We start from the raw sequence: 27,005 nt of genomic DNA, 5'->3' as shown, positions 1-27,005 counted from the left end.
GACACCAACTGCACTGTCCATGCAGAGCTGTACCGGGAGATTAGACAATCTGCCCTTCAAAACTAGAGCAAAAGGTGGATGTGTGGCTCAGGGAAATTAGTACTTTTAGAATAGAAATTATGCTGATGATGCTCTGTAGTCAAGTTATTTCCATATTGCTCAATGACTTACTGAGAGTGAGTTGGTTTCAGTAATAACCATCACTAAACAATGAAACTGCTATGGTTTCTATTGACAGTTCAAGAAAGGACATTCAAGTGTACCCACAGAGGGACAATATACCTCACTCCAGGTCATGATAAGTGAAACTCATCCCCTTATACCCAAACCCAACTTGGAGTTCATAAGGCTTGGAACTACAACAACCAATTTACATCATGTTGAAAGCATCTGTTTAAACAAGGTTTATTGGGGCCAACACTAGATTCGAACAGCTACAAGTTCATTTCTCATGTTTCCCACAGCAGCTGTTGACAGATGAAGTCTCAGTGCAAAGTCCAAATTTTCACTTCACCATGACTTCCTGAGATAAGACTGCTGCAGATATTAATGTTTGGCATTTGACTGTCAGAGAGAAATATCTTCAAGAAAACGCCAGCAGGTACATTTAAATGATTATTCAAGGCAGAACAATTGGGAAATTTTAAAACATAAAGCTGTTAGTATGAAATTATCTTTTATTTTTATTTTTTAACCTCAAAATAAATGCACATTTATCATTTATTCAAAATGGAAACTGAAAAAGGGCATCTTAAACAAGTGGGAATCCTAACAGAGCAAACATCACAAACACCATCAGGCTCCTTCTCTGCTATTGCCCACCTCTGGCTAAAAAACAGTTCTGTTGCTGTTGCTGTCATCCATTTTGATCAGCCAACCAAAAGAAACACTTGATAGCTCCCACAAATAGAAGTAGTATAAAACAAAACCAACTAAGCATTCTCAACAGAATTCAGGTCCTTGTGTTGCCACGTTATATAAAAACTTTCACTAACTGTTGTACTAAATAGGATTTAGTAACTGCTCTTGCAGTTTAGCTCTCAGTATCTTGATAAGTGAAGTCAATGCTTAAGCATGTCAGAAGTCAATGCTATAGTGTAACTACAGTATAACTAACAGGACTCCTAATTACTGTTCACCAGAGCGATGTCTTATAGTTGAATTTCAGTTTCAGAAGGTACTTCAGATTTACCTGAGCAACATCATACACAATATATCTAGGAAGAATGTTAAGGAACAATTATAGCTTTTGATATTAAACAACACACATAACCCAAAATATAGTCAAACTTCATCTTTGAGCTTAAGTTACCATACAGATACGTGCGTGATTATGCAGTTCTAACATTTCAAGCTGGGAATCTTTAAATTTTTCTTTGAATCTGAAAATATACGAGTTAGAAACTATAACTCCCTTGACCTGCTGGCTACACTCTTCAGTGCACCTCAGGATTCCATTGGCATTCTTGGCCACAAGCTATGTGTAAGTTCTGCTGCTACCTCCAAGCACAAAGTCACTCATCTTTATTTACCACAAAACAAAGAAACTAAAATGTATAAACAAAACAAAAACAACAAACCTGTAATAGTTCTACAATTATTGGCAGTGCTGGAATGTTTTGTGGCTGCACTGTGTTTTTTCAGAATATAGTTCTTGACAATTGTTCTTAATGCTTTAGGCCACAAACTTACCTCAAGTCTGCTTCTAAGAGGAAAACAACTTACCAAGAGAGAAGACAGTTTCTATATAGCCCAGAAACTGTATTAATTAGCTACTTGTTTCATGATAGTGAGCAAGTAGGCGACAATCTTTACAGTGAGACTATTGACATCACATTCTCATGACATTCTCAGATCAAGGATGATTTGGGGGCACTTATGCCTGGAAAGAGGCTTAAAGGCTACACCCTCTGACAGACATTCTGATGTTTACCTTCATGTTTGCAAAGGATGTGGGGGGCCTGAGAGAAGCTGTGTGATGAGACTCCAAGTAACCTGCTCCTCCCAGTCAAGCTGATCAGCCACAGCATCCTAAGGAAGAAACCACAGGCTGCATTCCCCTTCCCTTGTCCTAGCACATACCTGGGGAGCAAGGTACTTGGCAGCATCCAAAGGCCACTTCAATACCTTCAGCTATTGAGTCTTTCTGGAGCAACAGCTATTCGGTACGGCTACTGTTTCCTTTTTAACGAGATAACTTAAGCATGAAAACTGTAAAATTGTCTCCCTTTGAAAATAGAGTCTAACAGATGTACTCAAAAACAGATCTAAAAAAAAAAAAACAACAAAACAAACCACTGGCAAAACTCTTGACCAGCATTAGCAATAGCCTGCTAAAGTCAACAACAGTGTATAACCAATGTCGCAAAGGATACTCATTGTACAGAAGACAGGTATCATTAATTCCTGTTGAGATCCCATTCCCTAAGGGAACTTCTACACCATCAAGGGTTGTAGTGGCTGTGGGATCAGGTGCAGTTTTACCCAAGCCTAGAAAAGGAAAAAACATTAGTTAAGAAATCTTGAAGGCAGACATCAGACTTTGCACATAAAGAAAAAGACTCAGCCAGTCAGTATTACATCCCATATACATGCTGACTAGGGAAAAATACCTTAAAGAGAACATAAAGGACATTGTCAGTTTATTCATCTCAGCACCACTGTGTTTATAGTAGTTGTACTTTGCTACATTAAAAGAGAATTTTCTCTTTTTGCTGTTAGCTTTGTCATACAGATTAGACGATTAGACAGATCAGACTATCCTTATTGCTCCCATATCTTAGCACATACACGTGTAAATTGTAACATTTTCAGGAAGTTTTAATAAATTCTCCCTATTCATTAAACTCTTCAATACAAATCCAAATTTGACATTTGTAATAGTTGGAATGCACTGAAAAAAAAAAAAGCTAGATTGGGTTTTAATACATTTTAGAAAACTCATTTATTAAGCCTCTCAAAATTGAGCATTCAAGAGAAGCCATTCATTACCAAACACTATCAATCTTTCCTATCTCTGTAAAGACAGTCATGATTACTATTTCTTGTGCTTGAATTAGAGAATGAAGGTTTTTTTTACTTCTATTTTACCCCAACTTTTTGCTGCTAGAAGTGTAATGAGAACAGCAATTATATCTGAACTTTCATCCTTAGCCTTTCCCTTCTTTATACATCTCCAACACGCTTTGAAAGCTAAACAATTATTCCTCTGATCTATCAAGCCTAATGCTTCTTCCTACTGCATTGCTGTTGAAAGTGAGTAAGATGGTGGAGAACACACCTTACTTTGTTGTTCTCGTAATATGAAATGAAAGTCTCCTCCTGAACTTCAGGCAGCCCATTAACTTCAGTTTTCCATTTTCAAGTGTACTGACTCTCATCTCAAAACACTCTATATACATGTATTCAGATGCAATTATAATGCTACATACTATGCAAACTCTTACGGAATCACAACTACAAAACCACTGTAGGTCTCTCCGCTGAGAAGAGAGACAGACATAAAGCGACTCTGCCATCAAAAACACATTGCCAAAGAAAACTTACCTTTCACACTATGTTTGCCCTTGGGCAATTTTGTTATGTGAGAAGCATTCTTCAGCTCATACCTGGATAACACAAAGAATGCACAACAGTGTTTGACATTCATCTTAAAATTTCTTGGTTAAAAAAACGTTTTTTCAGGCTTCAAAATTTGGTGTTAATTTAAATTCTGTTTTTCTGAAGCTCAGCAGCCTTCTTTATACTTCATCTCAATGACTAATTTTATTGATACCAGCATCTACAACATGATTCTAGACTTGCAGCATGTTTTTACATCACCCAACAGTTCTCATTTGACAAAAAGACCAACGCTATTTTTAAAGAAATACAAAGCACTCTTCTTTCACACTGAAGAGGCTTTCAATTTTAACACAAGCTTCTATTATAATACCCTTAAGCATGTTTAGAAAATGCTCCTAATGAGCTACTTACATATTTCCAAGGGCAACTTCTCCCAGTAGTATTAACCCAATTGGATCAGCCTGAGATGTATGACAGTAGTTGGCACTCTTGGACACCATGTCTGCAAAGTAGATGCCCTTCCCAAACATGTAGCCAGTCTGCAGCAAGGGGAGGAGTGAAGTGGGAAAAGAGGTTGAAAAATTCATGCAATAATATCGGTAATATAGAGGCAGTACTGAATCCATTTGGCTGAGCTCTCAGGAAAGCAAAGCTGCAACTCACACTCATAGACACTATACAGCAACCCACTCTGGACACTGAATGTTGTCCTTGTGCTCAGAGATAACACTGGGTCCTGCCCCAAAGAGAAATCCTACTATTCAGATTCCCTCTGACCATGACCACTTCTACCACTTCTGGGCACAAGAACGGAGGCAGACAGAGAATCTATCTGTTGAACATACCACAGGAGCTTCAGGGGGAGCTATCCGGAGACCCTGTGACAGGATACCAGCAAAGTTGGTGGTGCGGGAGCCATGCCACAGCAGCTGGCGATTATGAAGCTGCTTAAATGGCTTGTAACGCTGACTCTCTCCTTCACGTTCAATCCTGAAAATCTTCAGTTCGAAATGAGATAGAAGAAAAGGAACTATTAAGTAAATAAGCCATTATCTTCATGCAAACAATCAGGTAAATAGGTCTACCTGCTATGAAAATTGATCTAATTGTTTTTCAGTGCTCACAGCTTGCTGTGTCATGCTCGCAAAAGAGGTAGCCTTGATCACACAGGATTGTATTAATCCTTTACTCTCTCTTCTGTATTTTCATGAGACCACCATTTCCTGAAAAATCATCTAGGGAATTAAAACTTGATTTCAAACAACTACTTTTTAGGCAGCAAATTAAGGTGAAATTTAAAAAAAGCTTAGTCTCATCTCTGTCTAGACTTTTCTATTTAATAAAATACTAACTGGTCTATCAAAATCTGCCTTCAACAAGGGGAAGAAGGTACTCAAAAATATAGTGAAGCCATAAGCAAGTAAATAGGCTGATAAAGCTAATCTGCACTAACTTAAACCCCAGTATTCCATACTTACTTCCACAACTTTGAGGTCATATGCATTGTGAGTAGCAGCATGAGTATTTTTCACATATTGTTTAATAATCTTGGCTTCTTCTGAATCTTTGTCAACCACCTGCAAAGAAGCAAATGAGAAGTTCCTCTAGAATACAAATTCGCAAACTTATTATAAAATGAAGACATTTACCCAACGCTCCCCAGTTTAAGCTGCCTCTCTATTTGATCATTTAGGTGGAAATTTATTCCCAATTATGTAGAAGTCTGCAGAAAGCACTCAACTAGAGAACTGCTGACAGTGGCAACAGAAAGGCACCTCTGGAAACTTACATGACTTTCAATTGCCCTGTTCGAAGCAAAGTTAACCATAGCAGATTGCTATGCTCTGAGTCCAGTCAGGCTTTGCAAAGATAGAACCCATCAGAGCTTCTCTGGGCAACTCTCACAGAAAAAAAAATTATAATCTCTCATTTCAATTTGTTCCCATTGCTTTTCATTCTATCAGCATATACTACCAAAATAAAACTAATCTGCCATGATATTCTCTGTTCCCTTCCCCCACCTGGTATTTATACACACTGGTAAGATACACCCAAAGCCTTCTTTCCTCCTCATTAAAAAGCCCTAGATCGCTTAGCATCACCTTGTGCAACACATGCTGCAGCACCAAAGCCATCTTGGTGGACCTTCTTCAATGCATGTGTCCACTCTAAGCTTAGCTGATCTGTTAACACTCCAACAAGACATCAGCACACACTCCTTGTCAGTCACTCTTTTATTTTTATTTTTTTTTACCTTAATATCAGTTCGGAGCTTTTCATAATTGATATCAATTGGGTCTTTATCTCCATCTTCATTTCCACCTCTGAGAAGACTGTAAGCAACCTCAATATCAAGCAAGTTGTCCAACATCTGCACTTTAGCCTGAATAATTCAAATAAGTTATTTTATCGCATCACTGATGTTCAGAATAACTATAAAATATTTCCAAATTATAAAAACATATGTGAAGCACAGGCACTGGCATTTAACAACACTGCCTTTTGAATATATATTTATATATAATAAGCACGTTCATGCATATATATACACAGGTTACAACTATGTTTATGTATCTTCTGAAACCTTATATATAATCTCCATATATAAACACACATATAAACAAACCAAAAAAATCAGATACCCTGAAAAACCCACAAGCTTAACCTCATGAAAGCAAGGAATTGAAATAATTGCTCACAATTCATGAATTTAGTGTCTGGTATCAGGCCTGTTGCCTGCAAACAACATACTATTTCTAGCAATTACCTGGATGTATTCTAAGTTACTGAGAAGAGGTGGTTTCTTCATCCCAAAGTCATGAGGGATCAGCGTATAGAAACGGTTTGAGAGGTCCAGGATCTGGGATTCTGAACCACCATCAGAAACTGCCTATACAAGACAACAAGCAGCAAAAGAAAATTACTGAATAGGCCAGAATATGGCTCCACAGCAACAGGTGCACACAGGATACTTGAGGACAGACAAACAGAAGCAGCAATAAAAATCACTAATCCAGCAAACATACACAGCTCACCATTCACCCCATTCCAAAACCCACAACAACTGAATTCCCCACTTGCTCAAACATCTCTGTCCCACTCACCTGCTGAACCTCATTAAGGATGGAGTACGCACTCTGGATCTGTCGCTTGCTCAGTTTCCCCAGTGGCATCTTCTGCAGGTCAATCTGATAAAGTTGTGAACAATTAAAACAGGATTTCACTACACTGAAAATGTTCCAGGGAACAAATCTCTCCAGATTGGTTCACACAAAGAAACGAAACATTTCAGACTCTGTATTAATCAAGCAATAGTATCAGAAAGACAGCTCTTGCTACAGAAAAGATGTTCTATAAACAGACCAATGCAGCAACAGTAGACCAGGCATGCATGGCAGAGTAACACAAAACACATCCTAGGTGTCTGACAGGGATTTCAGCATTAACCTACTGTCAGAGGTGCTTCTGAATCACTGTGGTAAGCATACATTTCAGGCTAACAATGAAGCAATATGAAAGAAAGAATTCCTGCTCATAAGATCTTATGTATAACTACACACAACACACACACTCTCCTCGAGCCCCCAGCTTTAACGCTACAATAATCAATAGTCAAATGTACAGAGGTTACAAGATACTTGATACTTCACATCCATGTCTAAAAAAAATGAGAAGCAACTAAGTCAGAATTGGTGCTTTGACTGCCCGCATTTATCTATTAACTTATTTCATTTCTTGCTGTTCCTTTTGTATTCACGGATCTTGAACGAGTTTCAGATTTGCACTAAATCTCCATATATTATTTAGAAGAACCAACTGGCAGGATCTCTGCTCTTTCAATGCAAGGAGAGATAGTACCAGACTGATCTGTAGTAGTGTGAAGGAAAGAAGAATGGATGAAAAGAGGGTATCATTAGAACAAATGAGAAATAAAACTACAACAAACAAAATCTATAGGGTGGCCTAGTTCACAAGGAGATGTGATACAGACATTCCCTACTGTAGAACAAAGAACACACTCATGTGCATCATAACTAAGTTACTACTTCCACTGCTTGTCAAACCCTGGTCAGGCTCCTGCCCTTATTCAATACTGATCTAAAACCAGCAGTGACTTCTGCAAAGTACAATACCCTGGACTGCAAAGAACTTACTTCAGGATGTGCAAGTATGATATATAGAGAATAATCGAGACACATGCACGTGTGTAGTCACCTCAAATTCCACCATGGCTTTCTTCATGCTCTCCACATCAAAAATCATCTTAATAAGGTCTTGGATTGGCTTAGCAAGCTTTGATTTAGTCCCAGCACTCACTGTCAGCTTCCTGACAGCTTCTTCATCCTGGGAAGAAAATGTAGTACCAGAATTAGTAAAATCACAAAGGAAAAGGTGACAGACTGGCTGCCATGGTAACTAATTTAAACCAATTTAAAGTACACATAATAATACTAGCCTGAAGTTCATAGGAAGTGTTGGATGCTGCTCTGACTTTGTGGAGCAAAGTGGCTTCAAAAATGTGCCTGTTCAGTAATTGGGCAGAAGTGTTTCAAGAGGTGGCATTGTAAAATAAAGGTAGAATTAAGGGAATTGAACTGTGTACATCTCTGCTTTAACTCAAGCAGCAGTATTAACTCATTCTTCAAGGTTTTGTTGTAGAGATCATGGCATTAAGAAAAAAAAGAATGCTTATTTCATTGTTTTATAACAACGTAGAGATACAGTAATTAGTTTCGGTATGATTTTATAATAAAAATGGCCATCAGTGTGTACAGGCATCATCAGTTAGAAGCAATACTTCCTAGGAGTTTTCCTGGGTAGAGTGTTTCATCCACAAAGCATCTGCCAGATGCTTCAGTGCCATTGCACACCGCAGTATAACAGACAGTTTCCTGCTGCAATATTCAAATTTCCATTAAGAAAGCTAAGCACTGACTGCTTCACACTGAAAGATGACATCCAGTAACACGGCTACAGAAAAATACAATGGCTTCAAAACCTCTGATGTCTTTATAGCTACTAGCAGCATTCACCTATGTTACCTAAAAATAGACTAAGTTATGGGTATGTCCTTATACAAGTACATAAACTCCCACCGGGTAGAAGGGATAGAATTCCTATTTAGTATAGCTGTCTAAATAGCCAAATCCTACTGGTAACAAATATTTTCTCCTCAGCTTGCTCAACATACACACTGAGCACTGGGCTGCATTAAGATTCATTTCACCATTTGGGAGAATTTTGAATGCAGAAAATAGATGAAATTTTAAATAGAACAAAATGGGGAGCTTGTGAAATGACTGCTTACTTCATCTCAAATTAACTTCTGTAAGATTACACAGAGTAAACAAGAATAATTGTCCCCCCTGCAGTCTCCTTGCTGTGCTTATCATAATAATTTGTGCAGCAAAACCCCTGCACTTCATCCCTTTGTTTGTTAAAGTGTCAACGAGCACAGAAGAGTTACAGGAAAGCAGCTGAGCAATGCTCTACCTGGCATAGGGACATTTAACAGTTACCTGTCCATAATCTATTTCCAGTGGGTAGAATTTTTTGGGATATTTGGTGAAGTTCTTTGAATGCCAAGAATTGCCAGTTTTTTCTTCATACAAATTTAGGAAATGTTCAACAGCATCTTCTTTTGATGGCATCTGCTCCAGCTTGTTACTCCCAATGACAGTGCCCACACGACCCCAGGATCTGAACACCCAGTACCTAGAGAAGCGAAACCGAAGAAAAAAGCAGATGTAAAGGTTCTGGCTCTATAGACCTCAGCCCAAATGAAACCGATTCTGCAACTGTGAATCAGCCATTTGCATGTTGTTAATTTAAGTAGACATTCTGCAAGAACGCAACAGAAGAGCCACCACAGCATCTATGTCCAATAACAGGTGTAAAGAACACCTGCTGTAAACACACCAGACGTACAGCTCTGAAGATGATTGCACACACAGCACGAGAGAAAAGGGGAAAGAAAAAAAGAGGCTATTACCACTTGAGTCAATATTTTACAAACACACATCTTCAGACTTTTCAGTTCATGTATTTGGGAAAAAAAAAACAACAAATATGGGGAAGACTCCCGACATCACAGACCTTATGAGTGGGCTCCTGGATGTTAAAACAGAAAAACCTTCTGTATTTTCATGGGCTGCTGTCAGTCACAGAGCACTGAGACCCTCCTGTCTTCTTAGGACTGGGTTAATTGAATATCCATTGTACGCACCTCACTCATCCCACGATGCGCAAATGAATTCAAACAATTCAACAGCTCCCCCTTAGCTCCTCCCACCTTTTAAAACAAACATATCTATCCATAACTCCTTACAGCAACATTTTACTTATTTCTTCCTTTTGTAGAAGCCAAAATTCCAGAACTCAGTAGGAAAAAAAGCAAACAAAGTCATTTCTGGGGAAAACTGACGTCACCTGCTCTCTCTGTCATCCTCTAGCAGCTGCAGTTTGTAATAGGAATTTGTTCCTTTCACAATATCCACCAGGCCAAGAGTTGCACTGAAAATCTTCCCACCTTTTTCAAAGACATGAGCAGAATCCTCCAAACCTACAAAGAAGGAACAGAATTAGAATACAGAGGTTACCATTTTAGGTTTCTTTCCTACATTCATGTTCACAAAAGTGTTTCAAAATTGCGAGAAAATTATCAAAATATCAGAAAGAAGAGTGGTAACATGCTCAGTAAAATCTATTAAAATCTTACTTTTGTACACATTGCAGGTACATGGTTTCAGGTGCACTAGAATGAACCTCAACCCTGACCTGAGAAAAACTGTACACTTGAGAAAGGGCAACCAGGAGTCTAGCACTGAACACTGCGTGACTGGCTAGAAGAATTCTCAAGAGAGACATAACTTTACAGGTGTCACATTAAAAAACAGACTGAAAAAAACGAAGGCTGGCCTTGGTTGCAGTACAAATTCGAAGGACAGCAGTACAAATTTTAAGGACAATGCCTGTACATTATCAATTTGGAAAGCAGCATCAGTTGCTTCTGCTCAAAGAGTCCTGAGGCAAACGCTTATGCCAGGCACTGCTGCCTAAGCCTTTATCCACCCCTCCACAATGTTTCTGAAGCTGAAAAATGCATATAGCTTAGTTTAAATGAACCTCCTGAAAGATGCACTGGAATATCCTAGATCATCCAAGCTTTAAAGTGTCAACCAACAGCCTTCTTTTGATAGTGAGAAAAGCTATCTTAAGAATTCTGCTTCCTTTTACAGCACCCTTAACTTTTACATCAATGACTGCAAACCCTTTTACTTCCACAGAAAGCTAAAAATAAGAATGCTGCAAACAAGCCATGCATCCTGAAGACTTTGGTGCTATTGTTCGCACTTACCAGAATCAGGATCTACTGCTGCTCCACCTTTAACTGTTAGCTTCATTTTCTTTTCAGACTTGCTAGGTCCTGCAGGGATAAGAAGTTATTTTTCCTTCAAAGGCAATACAGTTTGACTTGATTCAAGATATAAATTCTCAATTTGCATAATTATTACCTTAATGAGACTTCAAATCAGATTCCCAGTACAATACCCCCAGCACTTCAATGGCTTTCTACCTGCCTTTAGCAGCTAATTCACAGATGCCTCGCCCCACAAGGAAATGAAAACCAAGATCTCCCCAGATAACATCTACCTTCCTTCCTCCTGACCCCAATATCATTTTTCCAACTACATGACAGAAGGTCACATTTGCGTCTGTATTGAAGTGGGATTTTAAAACTTCACTGGGCACGTGGGACATTCAGTACTCATGCAGATCCTTCTACTGTTTGTGTGGCAATAACACAAAACTGAACGACACAAGCTAAAAGCTTGGGGGCTATGGAAAAAAGTTGAGCACATCTAATGGTTTTATGCACATTCCAGCATGAATAATGCAAGGTTGCTGTGGCAGTTGTGAAGACTACTGCACGGTGGTGATGAGCTGACAGTTGAACTACATGATCTTACTGGTCTTTTCCAACCTTAACAATTCTATGATTCTGAAAGTGCCACTGAGACAGAAGCTGTCAAGAGATAACTTCATACTCACTAAAACCTGATCTTACCTAAATCTTCATTATTTAAAATTTACTATGAGGGAGGGAAAAAAACCAAACAGTGAGAGAACTCTAGGAAAGGATGAGGCTGGACTATACCCAGATTTTCTTTGTGCACACAGAGCATTAAACAGGCCCCTGGAGAAACAACAACTTCATTCTTCACCTTGTTCTTCTTTGATCTTCCCAGCACTCTTCATATTTGGGGGCTTGCTGCACTTCCCATCCACCGCCACCTCCTGGTGCTCTGTTTTCACCTCTGCACCCCAAGGTGAAATGGCATGGAGAGAGAGAAGCTCCTGAAAGCTCTTGCTGGAAGATTTCACATCCTTAAGAAACTCCTCTGAGACCACACGAACTTTGGCATCCTTCACTTCTTCCATCTTCTTGCTCATTTTCTCCACCTCCTCTGCAGAGGCAGGAAAGGGAAGAAAACAAACAAACAAAAAATAGTGAGGTTTCAAGACTTCAGCCTCGACTTCTGACAACAATTCAGGACTGTGAAAAACTCTGAGGAGATGCATTTCTACCACGTACAAAGCTGCAGACTGAACTAGAACAGGAACACTTAATTTTTACTTGACTGGTCCAGCCTTTATGGCACAACCCACGATTAATTTTTGCTAGGTGAGTAAAACTGAAACAACTCACATTTCCTTTTACTTTTCCACGACCTCATGCATGTGCAAACACACTCCCTAACCCAAACACTGACCCACAAGGAGCTCTAATCAAGTACATGCATCTAGTGCTATCAGTGACTGCCAAGGCTACTCACTCTGTGTGCTGATGCACAGGGTAGCCTTGTTAGCAGTTGTTGTCATCTTTCCTCCCAACTCCTCCACAATATTCTTCACTTCCTCCTTGTTCTTGGACAGCTTTCCAAGAGTCAAGATCTTCATGTTGGTCAGTGGTTTGTCTAGGGGTTCAAAAACAAATGGCTCATCAGCAACAAGCATAGAGTCCACCACACAAATAATAAGCACAAATAATAAGAGACAGCATGCCACACACACAACAATCAGCACAGCCTACAGGGAGATGAGCCCAAGCAGGTCTGACTAATGAGTGGGAGAAAGCTCCCGTTCTCTAAGGGAGATGACAAAGCGCAGCACACACAGCAAACAGAATGAATGGAAGGCTGGAAAAGATGCATGTGTGGGCACATTATTTGCTTGCATTTCTTTTTTTTGGTTTAATTTTGATTTATTTTTTAAGTCTGCTTCAGAACTGTCTACTAGCGACTTTGCTTAGCTGCCCTTCATCTGATAACTGGACAGCATGAAAGGTCCTGCCTCTTCTTTTGGATAGGAATGGCATCACACACCACCTTGAACTCCACTGACCTTGGGGTGCAGAGAGAGCCTCTGTCAAAGGAGCAGATGCAGATGGAGGTGGCGCAGAGTTGACAGTTGCAGCCTCAGGAGGAAATATCCTGTCCTGCTTCTTACACTTAAATTTTTTGAGATACGGAATTTCACGAAATTCCTGTGAGACAGAATCACACAGTATTAAAACAAATATTACTGTAACATTAAAAAGCCTACTTAAGCACTGGCCAGATTGTGTCATTTACCACAGGTCTCAAAGGATTTCTGAGACACTTATATAAAAATAGGCAAATGCCCACTTCATTAACTCAGAAATCTAAGCTACAGGAGAGTAAGTGACTGGTTTCAAATCAAATCAGTAATATCTCTTTTAATTTACTGTTACTGGGAAAAGGGATGACTTTGTTCTATATCAACTGCCTCCAGAGAGATGAAGCTACAACAGGATCCCCTGCCACTCAGCACTGCAGCACACTTTGCTCTCCAGCATCCAGCGCTGACTGCTGCTCATCTAAACTCCTCACAACAGGAAGCATCAATTAAGAAGCGTGCTTCAGATCATCACATGTAGAGTTAACACCCACCTTTGGGATTACCCAGTCTTTCCTGTTGGGAGTCTGTGTTTTAGCCACACACTTAGTCCAGGCAGTAATGTCCCCTGAACAGTAGTAAGCATCGCTCTTGAACACAAACTGCCCTTTGCACTCCTCACAGGGAAGCAGAGCTCCAAACGCCATCCCATCTGCCACTCGGTCCAAGATCTAAAACAACAGAGAATACAAAACTGGGCATTCAGGAAAGCATAACCCCCACACAGAGCATCACCAAACAGCATTGCTGGAGAGGGAAAGGAAGAGATGAGCTACTGTATCTGAGCACAAGTACGTAGGTGGGAACGTAGGCTCAGACAAGCCCCCATTTTCCTGCCTAGAGATTTTCTCGGCCATTTTGAGTCTAGACACTTCCCACATCTCATCCCACGCTCCCTACAGCCTTAATAAACACAAACGCTTCATGTGACACGTGCCTGTGAAAGAGAGAGACCTTTTGCAAATTACACAGTCTGAAATGTGACTTTTTTAAGAAAGCATGCCAGAAAATAACTAGAAAAGTTATTGCTTCCTTTAGCCTAATGTAACAGTTAGGAGGAGGCAATGTGAAGCACCACAGCCAATCTGCTTTTGCAGTCAGTGACAAAAATACAGATCAGTTGGGACACTGAAGACCCAGCACACACACAACGTGACTACAGACCAACTTACTGCATTCTCCCCTGAAGGCACCTCCTGCTTGTTGGCGATCAGCAGCTCTTTCAGGTCATTTGTGGAGCAGACCTTCCTCAGCTCATCCTTGATGCCCCAGATCAGCTCTGTCTGCTCCTGTGGACAAAACCTGTCAGCTTAGCTACTCACAGACAGACATTGTGAACATCCCGCCATAACCACAGCATGAAGAGCACCAAGAGCCAGCAGCTTCACCACTGGGAGAACCACACATTTTATCCAAACAACTAGATCAGGTCTTTAAAGCCATATGCTTCAGACTTTACTATGAATATATACACACGTGACAGCTTTTGGAAGTACTCTCACTAGAAGATCACAAGGGAAAGGTTGGCTCTACGGATTCTTCTGCTTCTGCATTATATACGTGAGCAGAAAGACTGTGGAACAACTTTTACAGCACTACCCCATACAAAAAGATATAAGTTTTTAAAGCAAAACAGTTAGCTTTTAGGTGGAGGGGAACCTGTTTTTCCACCACACTCCTACTCTCAGTGAATTCTCAACAGCCTCTGTAAACATCACCAACCCAGTTCACACTGCCAACAGTGGGGATATCACCTCATTAGAGCTTTGTATTAAAATAACAACCACAAGTGCTGGAAGACATTGTCCTTATTTTAAGATACTTAGGATAAGAAGTATGTCTGCTAGATCAGAAACCTGAAATGGCTCAGATAATCCTGCACATTCTTTTAGGCCTTTCTACAAAAGGTGAAAAGGTTAGACAGAGAAGAAATGTCATTTTCTTTACAACTCCATTGAGTGCTACCTTTAGCAAAGCTGCTTATTATTTTCTTTCTTGGAAAGTACCTGTGTTGAACTTTTAATGAATACAAAATTCTTACAGCTCCATTAGGAATTTCTCCCACAGCATTCCAAAATTAAAAGGTAGAAAAGCTGCGATCTACCACACTTTGTATTCAACAACTGAACGCCGCTTCTCATAGGGTGAGAGAGATACAACTTCTCAGTAATCTGATTCCACACTTAGCATTGCTTAATTTTTTTTACCGTGAGCTATTAATTGGTCACCAAGCTCTTCCGAAACAGTGCTTGGTATCAGAGCTTCAGCCACTATAGTTAGATGAAATAGGAAGGATCACGAAACCAGCTTCTCTGAGAGAGAGAAGGCACTTAGCCTAATCTATTTAAATCCAATAAGCCTAAGTGCTAGAGAAGTTCCTTCCTGTATTTCAGGAGACAACAGCAGGGAGAACCGCCTTCAGCAATGGCTCTGCATCAGGCCACCTCCTGTGCAAAGACATGAGGACCAGCTGTACTGTAACTCTGCTTTGTCTAGGCAGCAGGTACAGTTCCTCTCCAAGTACCACAGCTCTTCACTCAGTGTGACACTGCATTCTTCTAGCAAGGCAGTTTTTAGGACCTAATCAGCTAAAACTCACCTTCAGCTGTTTTTCCTGCTTTGATTCTTTCTCTTTTTCTTTTCTCGATTTCTTTTTTGCAACCACATTTCCATCTACCTCTTCTCCTTTTCTCTTTCTAAGAGAGAAAAAATAAAGAGCATACACACTGAAAACAAGTTATTTAAATGCCTGTCCAGCTCAGATTACTGATATCTGCAGAGTCTTGAGTAAGTGGCAAGACCACTTTTGAAAATTCCTCAGTGCTACATCACAGACACGTACTTGGCTCTACAACAACCACTGCCTCAATTAGATCAGGCACACTTAGAGGTTTTCCACAGGATAACTATGATCTGGCAGAACAGCACACAAAATGCTACAGCACTGGGAGTTGCATATTCAGCCACATCTGTACTAGTTACTCCAAAGGCACACTCAGGACCCACGAGCATACATATACCTATTCACTCATGAAAAGGGATAGCAATGAAGGTTATGACTACTCCAGAACCATCAGAGAATGCCTTGTGTTGGAACAGATCTTAAAGATAATCCAGTTGCAACCCCCAGATGTGGGCAGGGCTGCCACCAGCTCAGGCTGCCCAGGGCCCCTTCAAACCTGGCACTGAGCACCACCGGGAATGGGGAACCCACACCCTCTCTGGTCAACCTGTTTCAGTGCCTCAATGCTCTTTGAGTAAAGAATTCCCCACTAACATCCAACCTAGATCACCCCTCTTGAAGTGATATCGCTATCAGATCATGTAAAAAGTCAGTAAGTCAATAAGATCCCTTGAAGTACTGGAAGGCCACAGCAAGATCTCCCCAGAGTCTTCTCTTTTCCAGGCTAAACAATTGAAGCTTCTCCAGCCTTCTTCATAGGAGAGGTGTTCCACTCCTTGGTCCAACTCAACAATTCTAGGACAGCAAATGCAATCACTTTGATAATACAAGAAAAACAGACACTTCCCAGCTAGATCCTCTTCAGACCAGAACTGACTCAGACTTTTGAAACCAGATGGGATGAAGTACCTGCCTTCAGAGTACTCCCAAGCTGACGGTGGTGACACGATGTACTACTGTGCAGCTTTGTGTGAGGAAATGTACTGTTATTAGCTGATTACAGCTGTGCACGGAGAAGGTAGAGAAAACTTTCCTCAAGAAAAACTGGAAAAAAGAGGAAGCCAAATAAAAGCCAAGGATTTTTGCAGGATTCTGAACGACGAGACCTCATAAGAAGAACATTCAGTTTTCCAGAGTCACCTCCCCAAGCCAGAGGGCTTCATCATGCAAGTATTTAGGATGGGTGCCCAAACACCGTGCATCTGCAGTGTCTCTCCTCAGCAGGCTGAAAGCCAGGGTGCCTCCAGCAAACCAAAGCTGATGGCTGTGCAGCAACTTGCCCCCAAAAGGAGGAAAGCCAAGCCACTGGAAGGAAGTCACCCTGCTGAGAGGCCCCTAGACCAAGGGAAAGCATCCAAGTCCCAGCAGGGACCTGTACTTCTGGCAGTTTCTCAGAGCCAAGGGGACAGAGATTGCTTTGCCTGTACAGAACAGCTGCCATATCGATTTTTCATGTTCTTTTAAGAACGAAAACAAAGACATAAGGACAGTCACAGTAAACCTGGACAAAGCAAGCACTTGATATAGGAAGGAACCGGGACCCCTTTCCTCACTCTGTAAAGCACTTGCAGATTGTTGCTGATACACATACTTACTCCCTGCTTCAGAATATCTGTAGCTAATTGGGCACTGCCCAACAACACCTCCAGAATGAGGCTTTACTACTGTACTGAGCAGCAGTTCCATGCAGGGCAGGACTGCATGTCTCATCCAGCAATAACCAATGGAAGAAGCTTAGATCCTTGCACAAAACCTTCCCATTTTTGTCCTTCAGAATGAAGAGATTTTTCCATCCTATTCTTGGTAGCCTCGCTCAGTGCCTCAGTATCACTCACCTGCGACACATATGTGAGATCACCACTCTTATGCAAAGGGCTGACAGAGCAGCCCCAGTCAGAGCGTCTCTGCTGAGCACAGGACAGACATGCAGAAGTAGATGAATTTGGTTACATTGCATCCAAACTACAAACAGCTGACTGGATGTAATTTGGATGCAGCACAAGTAGAGATAACTGAAGATCACTTTCAGAATCTCACTTACAGCAGATATTCTGATACTGTTTCTGCAAGAAACTACAATTACTGTTATTAATACCTGTTATCTGATCAAATACACAAGCTAAACAATGGGAGGCAGCTGCACCTCATTCAAGCTTCCAGGATACTGGAATACCCTCCCATCTTTTTCTTGGCTACTTAAGAACTCTGTACTTTCTTGGCAGACAATCCCCAGGTAGGAAGCACGCCCACACCACTCCACTCATTCCACTTATTTACACTCCCACTCACTCAGTTAGCTCCGAGACAGATGGTCTCTTTGCCAATTCATCCTTAATACCCTCAGGTCAAGCACACAGCCCAAATGGCAGAAGTGGATAACTCACAAGAGACGGTCAGCACCCTCACAGGCAAGGGGCTTGTACACGTGGTACTTAGGAAGCAGGAAAGGTGGCATTTCCTACTGTTTTTCTGCCACAAGGTCCTGGTTCACATTATTCTACATCACCACACTAAGCTCTTTTCCAATGGAATCCTGGACTTTTATTTACACAGTGACTTTGCAAAGCCTTCATATTTTGAATATCATCCCAGAGAGCGGCCCAGAAAAGCAGAGTCAGGGCAGACAAAAAAAACCACAAAAAAAAAACAAACAGCCAAATCTCTAGTGTTTTACTGAAGACATGGGAAAAAGTTACAAATAACCTTATTAAACTCATTCACTGCCCTAGGATGAAATGGAACACAAAAAGCTGCAAATATACAATGGCTTGTGTTAACAAATGTGATGCCATGCAAAATCACTTCAAACACAAAAGCCTTCATAAACTGAGAAGGTCAACCAAAACTAGCAAGCCACATGGAAGGGCTTCTCTATCAGTTTAACTTCTGTTAAGAGCCCCCATTCAAAATTTTGAGGCAAAGCAATAAAATTTCAACTGTCTATCATAAAAGATTTAGCAAACAAAAGCATCCAAGTGTAAGCACCATGCAGGCAATAAGCACCGTTATCAGACTCTGCATGTCACAGATCAGCAGCTTGTAGATAAGATGTCCAATCAGTTCTGTAACAAGTGGTTAGGTCAAGGAAACCAAGGCTGACAACAGCACCACACAAGGAGCACAGAGCCCATATCTGTTTGCATCGCATACACAACACTTATGGCTGAAAACCCAGCAGCCCTCAAAGTCAGAGCTGCCAGCCTCAGCCTTTCTTCAACAGGCAAATGAATAAGTGAACTACAGCCTCCCAGGGATGGGGAATCAGCTCACTGTTACCAGCCTTAATGGCACCAGAGGACCACATCCTCCTACAAGCACTATTCTTTTGAGACTAAGATAACAAATCCACAACGCTTTCATCACAAATGTATATGAGGGCAAGTAACTGTTCCTCGAAATCACACGATTTGCCGCATTCCCCACATACCCTTCAGTCTTAGTAGCCGGTAGTTGCTTCTTCAGAGTTTCTTTATCTTCGGCTTTCAAGATGCTGAAGCCCAGGAGCTGGGTGGCCCCATATGCAGGGAGGAAGCCCAGCTCTGCCCGGCGGCTCACGAAGCAGTCCGGGTGGTACCAGTTATCAATCATCCCCAGCTGTGGTTTTTCAGGATGCACCATCTTCTTGGAAATCCGAATCTGGCCCTGGGGCAGGTTAAAAAGACACAACAGCAATTGTTAGGCTGTCCTGGGAGGAGCAGGATGTTAGTAAGCTCGTTATCAACATGATGCTTCCTGCACACCTGCTAAAAGCCAATAGCCCCTCCATCAAAGCCTGAAACAATTGTCCAAACCTTTTCCTTACAGCTCCAATGCTTTCACTAATACCTTGTCCTAGGTTGGAAAAAGTGCCTGTTAAGTAACTTTCTGTTGAAAAAGAACACTTAAAACAGATAATTCTGTAGTCTTAACTTCAACTCCCTGCCAATTAACCTGAATAAGCAAAGATAAGCAAAGATCACATCACCAAGCCCCATGGAGGGGATTCTGAAAGCTGACTTTATGTCCTTATCAGTCAATCTTTACTACAATCTCATCCTCTGGAAATTACTTTTCAGATACCCAAGGAAGTACTTGGCTTAAGTGCTTCTAGACTGCAATGCTTCCTATACCCCAGCCACTAACACTTCTGGAAACACAAGTGTACCAGCGCTGTCACACGTCCCTCACCAACTGCACAGAACTGGCAGCTCTGTTCTCACCTATCAGAGGCTCGTGGCTTCACTTTGCTGATTGTCTTTAAAAGTAGGGCAACAAGACAGGCTGAAATATGGGGCAGCATCATTAATTAGGCGTACTGCTGTTTTTGTCTGATTTATACACTGCACAGAAACAAAGGAGAAGAAGCAGCTAACATCTCTGCAGTGCATGAACAAGCAGAAGGCACAGTTAGTGGTGGCTCTCTCACTCTTTTATTCCAACCAAATCTACTAGCAAGCAGCATTTCAGTCTGCCATAATGCTCACGCAAAAGGAAGCACCAGCAGATCAGAAGTCCGGGCTCCAGTGCCTGAGGCACATGCCTTTATGTCAGTATTTCAAGACGCAGCCATTCCTCATGCACAGAAAATCAGCTCTGCAACTGCCCTCCAAGTGCAGGACATACAGGATGCAGTTGCAGAAGCTTCTGTTTGAACTGGGATCAGTGGGAAAACAGGTGAGATGGAGAACTAAAGAAAAGCTTTTTACCTTTTCTATTTTCTGCTCGCAGCCTTTGCAAGTGCTCCTGTTAGACTTGGCATACTCTGCAGCAAAGTCAGTTAGGCTCTTGTCCGCTTTGCCACCTCCTTCCTGGTCCCCTCCTTTTCCTGCAGATCAAAGGTAAATACAGAGCTTTAAAAGGCACCCTCCCTCCTTGTTTGTTTCTCCCCATCTGTTCCAGATTATTAGCGATCTGGATTAATAAGCCTCTGTGTTCTGCTTCAAAACAGAACCCCTCTCAAAATTTAAGTCCTCTTTCAAAGTGACAGCTTCCATTTCCTATTTTTTTTATTTTAAAATTATTAATATGCTTCCTCAGGCTGACATCAACCTGCTGCAGGGACACGGCCATCAAGTAACTGTAACAACAGCCTGAGATGACAGAGCACGGTTCCAGCTCTGAACACCAGCAGAGCTCTGCTTACCTCCTCCAGGGCCTCCGGTTTCAATGGCCTTCTTGATTTTCTCCTGGTCCTCCCAGCGGAGCTCAGGGAAGCCATCAATATCCGCGTGGGACACGATCCGTGCCCGTTTCCAGAAGCAGCTGTAGTGGTGCCAGTGAGGGACTTTGCCATCAAACATGGGCGACTAGGAAAAGCACACGAGGCTGAGGTGCAGCAGCTGAGATCCAAGCGAGCGGGGTGGGGGGTGAACAGTATTTGGGTAAACACCGGCCTTGCCCCATAAGAGCCACCAACGTGTCAGAGTCCCCACGATGGCAGGGGAACATCCCAGCCTGCAGCAGGGCGGCACCACAGCCCAACCCCGCAGCTCCGCAGCACCTCGCCCGCTGAGAGCTGTGCTGTGCTGACTTGGAGCCGCCAGGTCACAGCCTGGCAGCGCTGCGGCACCCAGCAAAGGGCACGGCCCGGCGGTTTGGCACCAAACAACAGCGGCGTTACTAACACCGCGGGCTGCGAGCACAGGCCCGCCCTGCGGTAACACAGCCGGCCGCTCCGTGCGCCCCGGGCCATACATAGATGGGCCAGGAGGAGCTGCCGGCTGGGCTGGATGCGGCCCTGAGGCGGCCCTGCCCACGGCCGCTCAGCACCGTTCGTGCGGCGGAACGCGGCGCCGCATCCCGCAGACAAAAGGCGGATGAAACGTGGCCACGTGCGGCTCAGCTCGGCTCCATCGGCTCCACCGGTCGCCCCGCGGTACCGTTGCCGCCCCCCGCCGCCCCCGGTTCGGATCCGAGCGCTCCGCAGCACCGTGAGGCCGAGCCCCGACCCGCCGCTCTGCGCCCGGGGACGGCAACCGCGAGGCCCCCGGCACTGCAGCCGAGCCCCGGTGCGGCCGTACCTGCACCATGAGGGCCAGGCGCAGCGAGTCCTTGGCGATGCTGTCCCCGCACTTCTTGCAGGCCGCCCGCCCGCTCTTGGCGTACTCGGCGCGGTACGGCTTGTCCCCCGGCTCCGCCATCGCCACCACCACCGACACCACAACGCGGCCCCGCCGAACCGAGCCGCGACGCGCGCCCACCGCAGGCAGCAATAGCCGAGCGTCGAGCGCCCCGCCCGCACCGCAGCCTGGTCGCCATCCGCCGCTCGGGCAGCGACTCGGCATGTCTGGCGGCTCATGGAACCTTCCGGTGCGGTGCGGGAATCAATGGGCTGGGGCCTTGTGTGCTCCTGTCCGCTTGGTGTGATACCGCCTTACAGCAGCAGGGGGCGCCAGCAGCACAGCACGAGTGGGGGCACTGCGGGCCGTGTTACCCTGCCCATATGGGTATTTATATGGATATCTATATGGATATCTATATGGATATTTATATGGATACTTATCCTGTCCATATGGATATGTTGCTTATTGCACGGTGCTGCACACAGTCACTATGGCTGTATGACCTTGCTTGCATTGAGGCAGCTGTATAGGTGCAACAAGTGGCTATGGCTCAGCTGTGCCTTCCCTCTTTGTGCCAGCGATCAACCCCTTGACATCAGCCAGACCGCTCCAATGGGAATGGGAAGCAAAGCCATACAGCCCACATTAAAGGTGTATGTTTGGTGGCCCTGCCAGGCAGGGGGGTTGGAACTACATGATCCTTGAGGTCCCTTCCAACCCGGGTCATTCTGTGATTCTGTGTGTCACAGCATCTCATAGTATCACAGTATAAATGAAAGGGATTATCCTACTCTGTGGGACAGAATGTATCTCCTACCATGGCTCCTGGGGGGTTTTGGTGCCTAGAGCTGTCTGGCACTGATGAGGTTAGTGGGCATGGTGCTGACACGCTGATGGTTGGATGTGATGTACTTAGTGCTGTTCTCCAACCTTAATATCTCTATGATTCCTCCTCATCAGTCCTGAGCAGTTTTACATTACAGTCCAGCACAGAACTCCCTGGGAAGCAGCTCTGATGGCTTCCCCCTTTTTTAGAAAGCTTCTTTAAATAAGCTTCTGTTTTTTTAGCATTCCAGATGCATGGGAAAATGGATGTGGGAAGAGGCAAGGAATGAGCTGTTGGTAGAGGAGAAACAGGATTTCAAACCGACTGAGAACTCCACCAAGCAGCCTCATCTCAGTAATTACATGGCAAGATAACAGGGGTGTGACTTGCACATCTAGGGAAGATCATAGTCTAAAGTTGATACCATAGAGCCCAGCACAGCCATGGTACTTGCCGCAGTTATTATCAGAATGTTTGCACTGACATTACCCACAGGTGGAAATACTGTGCTATCATCCTTGCTTTACAGTCCCCATGTGGCAACTGAGACACAAATGACTATTTGATGAAATTAGAGAGCGAGAAATTAAACAAAGGGTAAGAGGAAATTTGTTCTTCTGGCAGGTTAATTAAACCATACCGCCAGAGGCAGGTGTTGGAGCAAAGCAATGCTGAAAAATTATTTAGAGTTCTCCTAATTGCAAACATTAAAAGGGACACAACACATTGGACTCTGAAGGTTAAACTCATACATAATAAATGATGATCATGAGGAGACATAATAGAGGGAAGACATTGTAAGTCTTACTGTGGGGCCTTCCTTTGAGATGCTCAGCATGCTGATGGAGATGGATGAGCGCTGGCCAAGTGGGCACCTGTGGCTCTTTCTTGATTTCTGCTGCCTGCTGACATGAGCAGGAAAACCACCTCCAAGCAAAAAGCAGAACGTAGGCCTCCAAATCTGGGTCAGCTGTATCCATTTGGTCAGCCTTGGGCAAAACTATGGAAGACTCCATCCTGGTCTGCCTGCTTTTTTATGTGGATGCTGTCCAGAAGCTTGTGTCCTCACTTGAGTTCCCAAGCACCTTCTTTCACCAGGTGGTGATGGTTGCATGCCACAATACTAGCAGTCTTTTCCAACCTTAATGGTTCTATGACTTTATTCCACCACCTCTTTTTATCAGGCAAAGCCCGGGCTTGCATTTGTTCAGATGCTCTGCAGCTCTGCCCAGGTGTGCAGCAGGATTTGCTTTCTGGCTCTTGAGCACCCATTATGTGGCAAATCCCACGAATTCATTAAATGCAACTAATGAGCAGTGGTAGTGGAGGATACCCCATAACTCACCACACTTGGCCCTTGGCGAGGACAGTTCCTTTTACACTGGCAGCCACATCCTCATTGCCCCCCTTACAGGCCCTACCTCATTTCCAGTTGCCTTCAGACACAAACCTGTCTGGGCAAGCGGTGTATTCACAAACCTACCAAAACAAATTAAGCCACCTAATTCAGATGTCTCACATTTTTTCAGGGTTCTGGTTTAGATCCCATTTACACAGTTTGTGATTTGTAACGATCAGACAGAGAAGGAGGGCTTGAAGCAGACCCCAAGAGCCCTGATCTCTGCTTTCCTCATCTCAGAACAGTGTCAGCACTGAGCACAAGCCCTCCAGTGCTGCTCTAATGAGTGCAAACCAGCTACTATCAGGTTGCTTTCATCTGCTCTCCGCTTGTAGACAAACTGCACAAAGCACACCAGAGAGTTAAAGCGTGCCATGCAGTGATTGCATAAATTAGAGAAAGCAGCAATGGAAACAACTGCTTGATAAATACATCAGCCAGAAGCAACACATATCAGAGCAATATGTCGATTCTAAGTAAAGCTGCAGCTCTCCCTCCAGCTATGAGGTGAACTTTACAGTGGATTAGCAGCTCTGGAAACTGAAATCCCCTCATGCTAAGAAAAATGGCACAAAGGCAGTCAAGGGGCAGTTTTGCCACCCATGTCTCTTATTCCAGGGCATGCTGACCTCCTGTTGGGTGAGAGGGGAGCACATCATCTCTGTGCTGAGGCCACGTGCAGCCAGAGCTGGCTATCCTGGTTATTGCTGCAAAGGGAACATGTCCTCTCTGCAAATGGGCTGAGACCAGGCACTGCTTCCATAAGGCTTTGCACATAAGGCTGACAGGAGCTACTTAAAGATAAAACCAACTTCCAGTGACCTGTGGGGAGATCGTGTGGCCCTGACTTCCTGCAACTCTACTGGCAGTGGTTTGGCACTGCAGGGGTGGTGCAGGAGACAAGCAGCTCTTGCCTGCCCAGATGCACTGGCAGCAGCAGCTGCTGCAGGGATACCATTCCAGCATTTATCAAAGTGGACGGCTCCACATTTGCACACCGGTACTTGCTTACAGGTTGTTTGCCTTGTCCTGCTTTTGCTCTGTCTGAATAAGAAAGTTATCCCCACATGCCTTAGAGATGAGGTGTGGCCTCAGCTTTGGCAGAGGCCCCAGAGCTATTCTCAGCCTCCTCAGGTCATAGCCAAACTGCTGCATCAATCCAGTCCTGTGGTCTATAGTTACATTTCAGAAACTGCTTTTGGAAAGCATGGCCCTTCCTTACAGCATCTCTTAAAAGAATGAACCAGGTGCAGGAGCCGCTCCTGACTGAGGTGATAATTCTCCATTTTCATTAAGGGACCAAGAAATCAATGACCTGCAGGAGAGATTCTGGGGTCCTGTAGTCATTTTCTTTCAGAGTTGCATCCATAGCTGCTAATTTGTTGTCATGTGTGTGTTTATCTCAGTGGCTGCTCATTAAGTGAGATCCATTATCATTACTGCTGATGGGAGGAAATGCTCAGACTCCCCACTGAACAGAAAGTCTGTAGGAGAGAATGGGATATGATAACTTTCATTATCTCTTTCGCTAACATCAAGAATTCAGCGACCAAAGCCAGCAGGGATGTAGCAAGAAACTTGCATTTCCTGGCCAAGGGAAACATATGGAAATCACTTAGATAAGGCATGAAATGCTCATGGTTCTTCCAAAGAAAAATACTGCCTAGTTTAATCATTCTGCAACTGGTCTTAATTAGTTACCCTGCGTCATATTTCTATTCGCATCCTCAGGAACCAAAATAGACCAGAAGATGACAGTGTACGCTTCTTGGGACGAAGTAAAAAATACATATAGCAGCACTCTGGTTTATAGCAGCTCTCATATGGTGCATCTTTCACACTGCATCTCCATTTTGGCTACTTGACACCTTGGATCTCACAGCATCCCAGCCAGGAGGACCTTGGTGCAAAGCAACCCCAGCAGATGTTCCCACCTCCATGACCCTTCTGAGCATGCAGCCCCTCAGAGGGAGTTTGGTGTTGATTGTGCTGGTCATGGCCAGTCTGTGATGCCTGGTCTGTGGGGGCAGAGACTGCAAGGTCAGGTGTTATGAGGAGTGACTGAGAGAACTGATTTCATTTAGTCTGCAGAAGAAGAGGCTGAAAGGAGAACTCTTTGGTCCCTACAACTGCCTACTGCCTCTGCACAGCAGTCAAGGTGGTACAAGCACCTAAAAGTATGAGCTCCAACAAGAGAAAAGCCTTACTACAGTTCTACAGATACTTAAGAGTACAGCTCCCAAGAGACATCTCACTTTCAGTTCTGTAAGGTTTCCTCTTTCACAGATGTCACTTTCATGACTCCACATTGCTGTCAATACCAACAGGTGATCAACGTATGAGCCAAATTCAGAGCTGCCCTTGAAGCCCTAAAACATAAAGTAATGGGCTGCAATCCTGTCAATCATTGGTTTTCACACAATACCAACCAGATTTAGGGGATTCTGCATTTCTAGTGGAATCTGTTCTTAATAGCACATATAAAATCCAACCAGAAAAAACAAATGACCATCTCAGATGTGAGTACCACAAAATGCTGGGATGCTCAGAGAACAGTTTTATAAAAAAGAAAACTGAACAATTTAGTTGGAAACTTACCTGTTCCTCTTTGGATCTTCTTAGTGACAAAAATACTCGAGCTTCTTGATGTGTGCGAGGCTCTGAGCAATGTTTGGTTCTCTTGTGCACTTTTGTTCCTCATTTAAATGGTGTCAGAAGCAGTAGCTCTGATTAATCTCCCTGCAGCTCTGTAATATCTGAAGTCTCAGCCTTGAGGTACATTCTGCCACTCTGCCCTTTTTGTTTTTTTCTTTTCCTTTTTTTCTTATATGCTCCAGATTCTGGGAATTTAGAGAAGGCAGAGTCAGACCCTCTGGAGTGGTTTACACTTAGAAGGATGAAAGGCAATGGACAATCTGGAACAGGAAACTTTGATACCAAGAAGGAAAGATCATCATGAGTGTGATAAAAAAAACTGAAACAGGTGCCCAGGGTGGTTTTAGGATCTACACC

At 43.3% G+C, this 27,005-nt stretch overlaps 1 protein-coding gene across 1 annotated transcript; it reads right to left on the bottom strand.

Annotated features, from left to right (window-relative positions):
- Positions 1 to 659: 659 nt before the first annotated feature.
- PARP1 (poly(ADP-ribose) polymerase 1) lies at positions 660 to 21,913 on the bottom strand. Its single transcript, XM_015857129.2, has 23 exons — positions 21,727 to 21,913; positions 20,850 to 21,012; positions 20,413 to 20,531; positions 19,155 to 19,369; positions 15,644 to 15,740; positions 14,217 to 14,333; positions 13,539 to 13,715; positions 12,970 to 13,111; positions 12,402 to 12,542; positions 11,790 to 12,032; positions 10,922 to 10,990; positions 9,994 to 10,126; positions 9,084 to 9,279; positions 7,780 to 7,908; positions 6,669 to 6,752; positions 6,332 to 6,454; positions 5,819 to 5,947; positions 5,043 to 5,141; positions 4,410 to 4,562; positions 3,976 to 4,103; positions 3,547 to 3,608; positions 2,376 to 2,490; positions 660 to 1,217 (listed from the first exon to the last, which is right to left on the bottom strand). Exons 1-23 carry the CDS (start codon positions 21,844 to 21,846, stop codon positions 1,136 to 1,138), a joined length of 3,036 nt encoding a protein of 1,011 aa, XP_015712615.2. The 5' UTR covers positions 21,847 to 21,913; the 3' UTR covers positions 660 to 1,135.
- Positions 21,914 to 27,005: the final 5,092 nt, after the last annotated feature.

The sequence above is a fragment of the Coturnix japonica genome, chromosome 3 (assembly GCF_054131305.1).
Source record: "Coturnix japonica strain WE chromosome 3, WE-NBRP24, whole genome shotgun sequence".
NCBI lineage: Eukaryota > Metazoa > Chordata > Aves > Galliformes > Phasianidae > Coturnix > Coturnix japonica.
The sequence above is the reverse complement of the archived record's forward strand: the minus strand, read 5'-3'. Positions and strand labels throughout refer to the sequence as shown.

Excerpts from the sequence above, each read along its gene's own strand:
- PARP1 (XM_015857129.2), bottom strand. The coding sequence starts at position 21,846 with ATGGCGGAGCCGGGGGACAAGCCGTACCGCGCCGAGTACGCCAAGAGC. Across the intron at positions 13,112-13,538 it reads AAGACTGGGTAATCCCAAAG|GAATTTCGTGAAATTCCGTA; the intron begins GTGGGTGTTAAC and ends TCTGTCTCACAG. Across the intron at positions 4,104-4,409 it reads CTCCCCCTGAAGCTCCTGTG|ACTGGCTACATGTTTGGGAA; the intron begins GTATGTTCAACA and ends CCCTTGCTGCAG.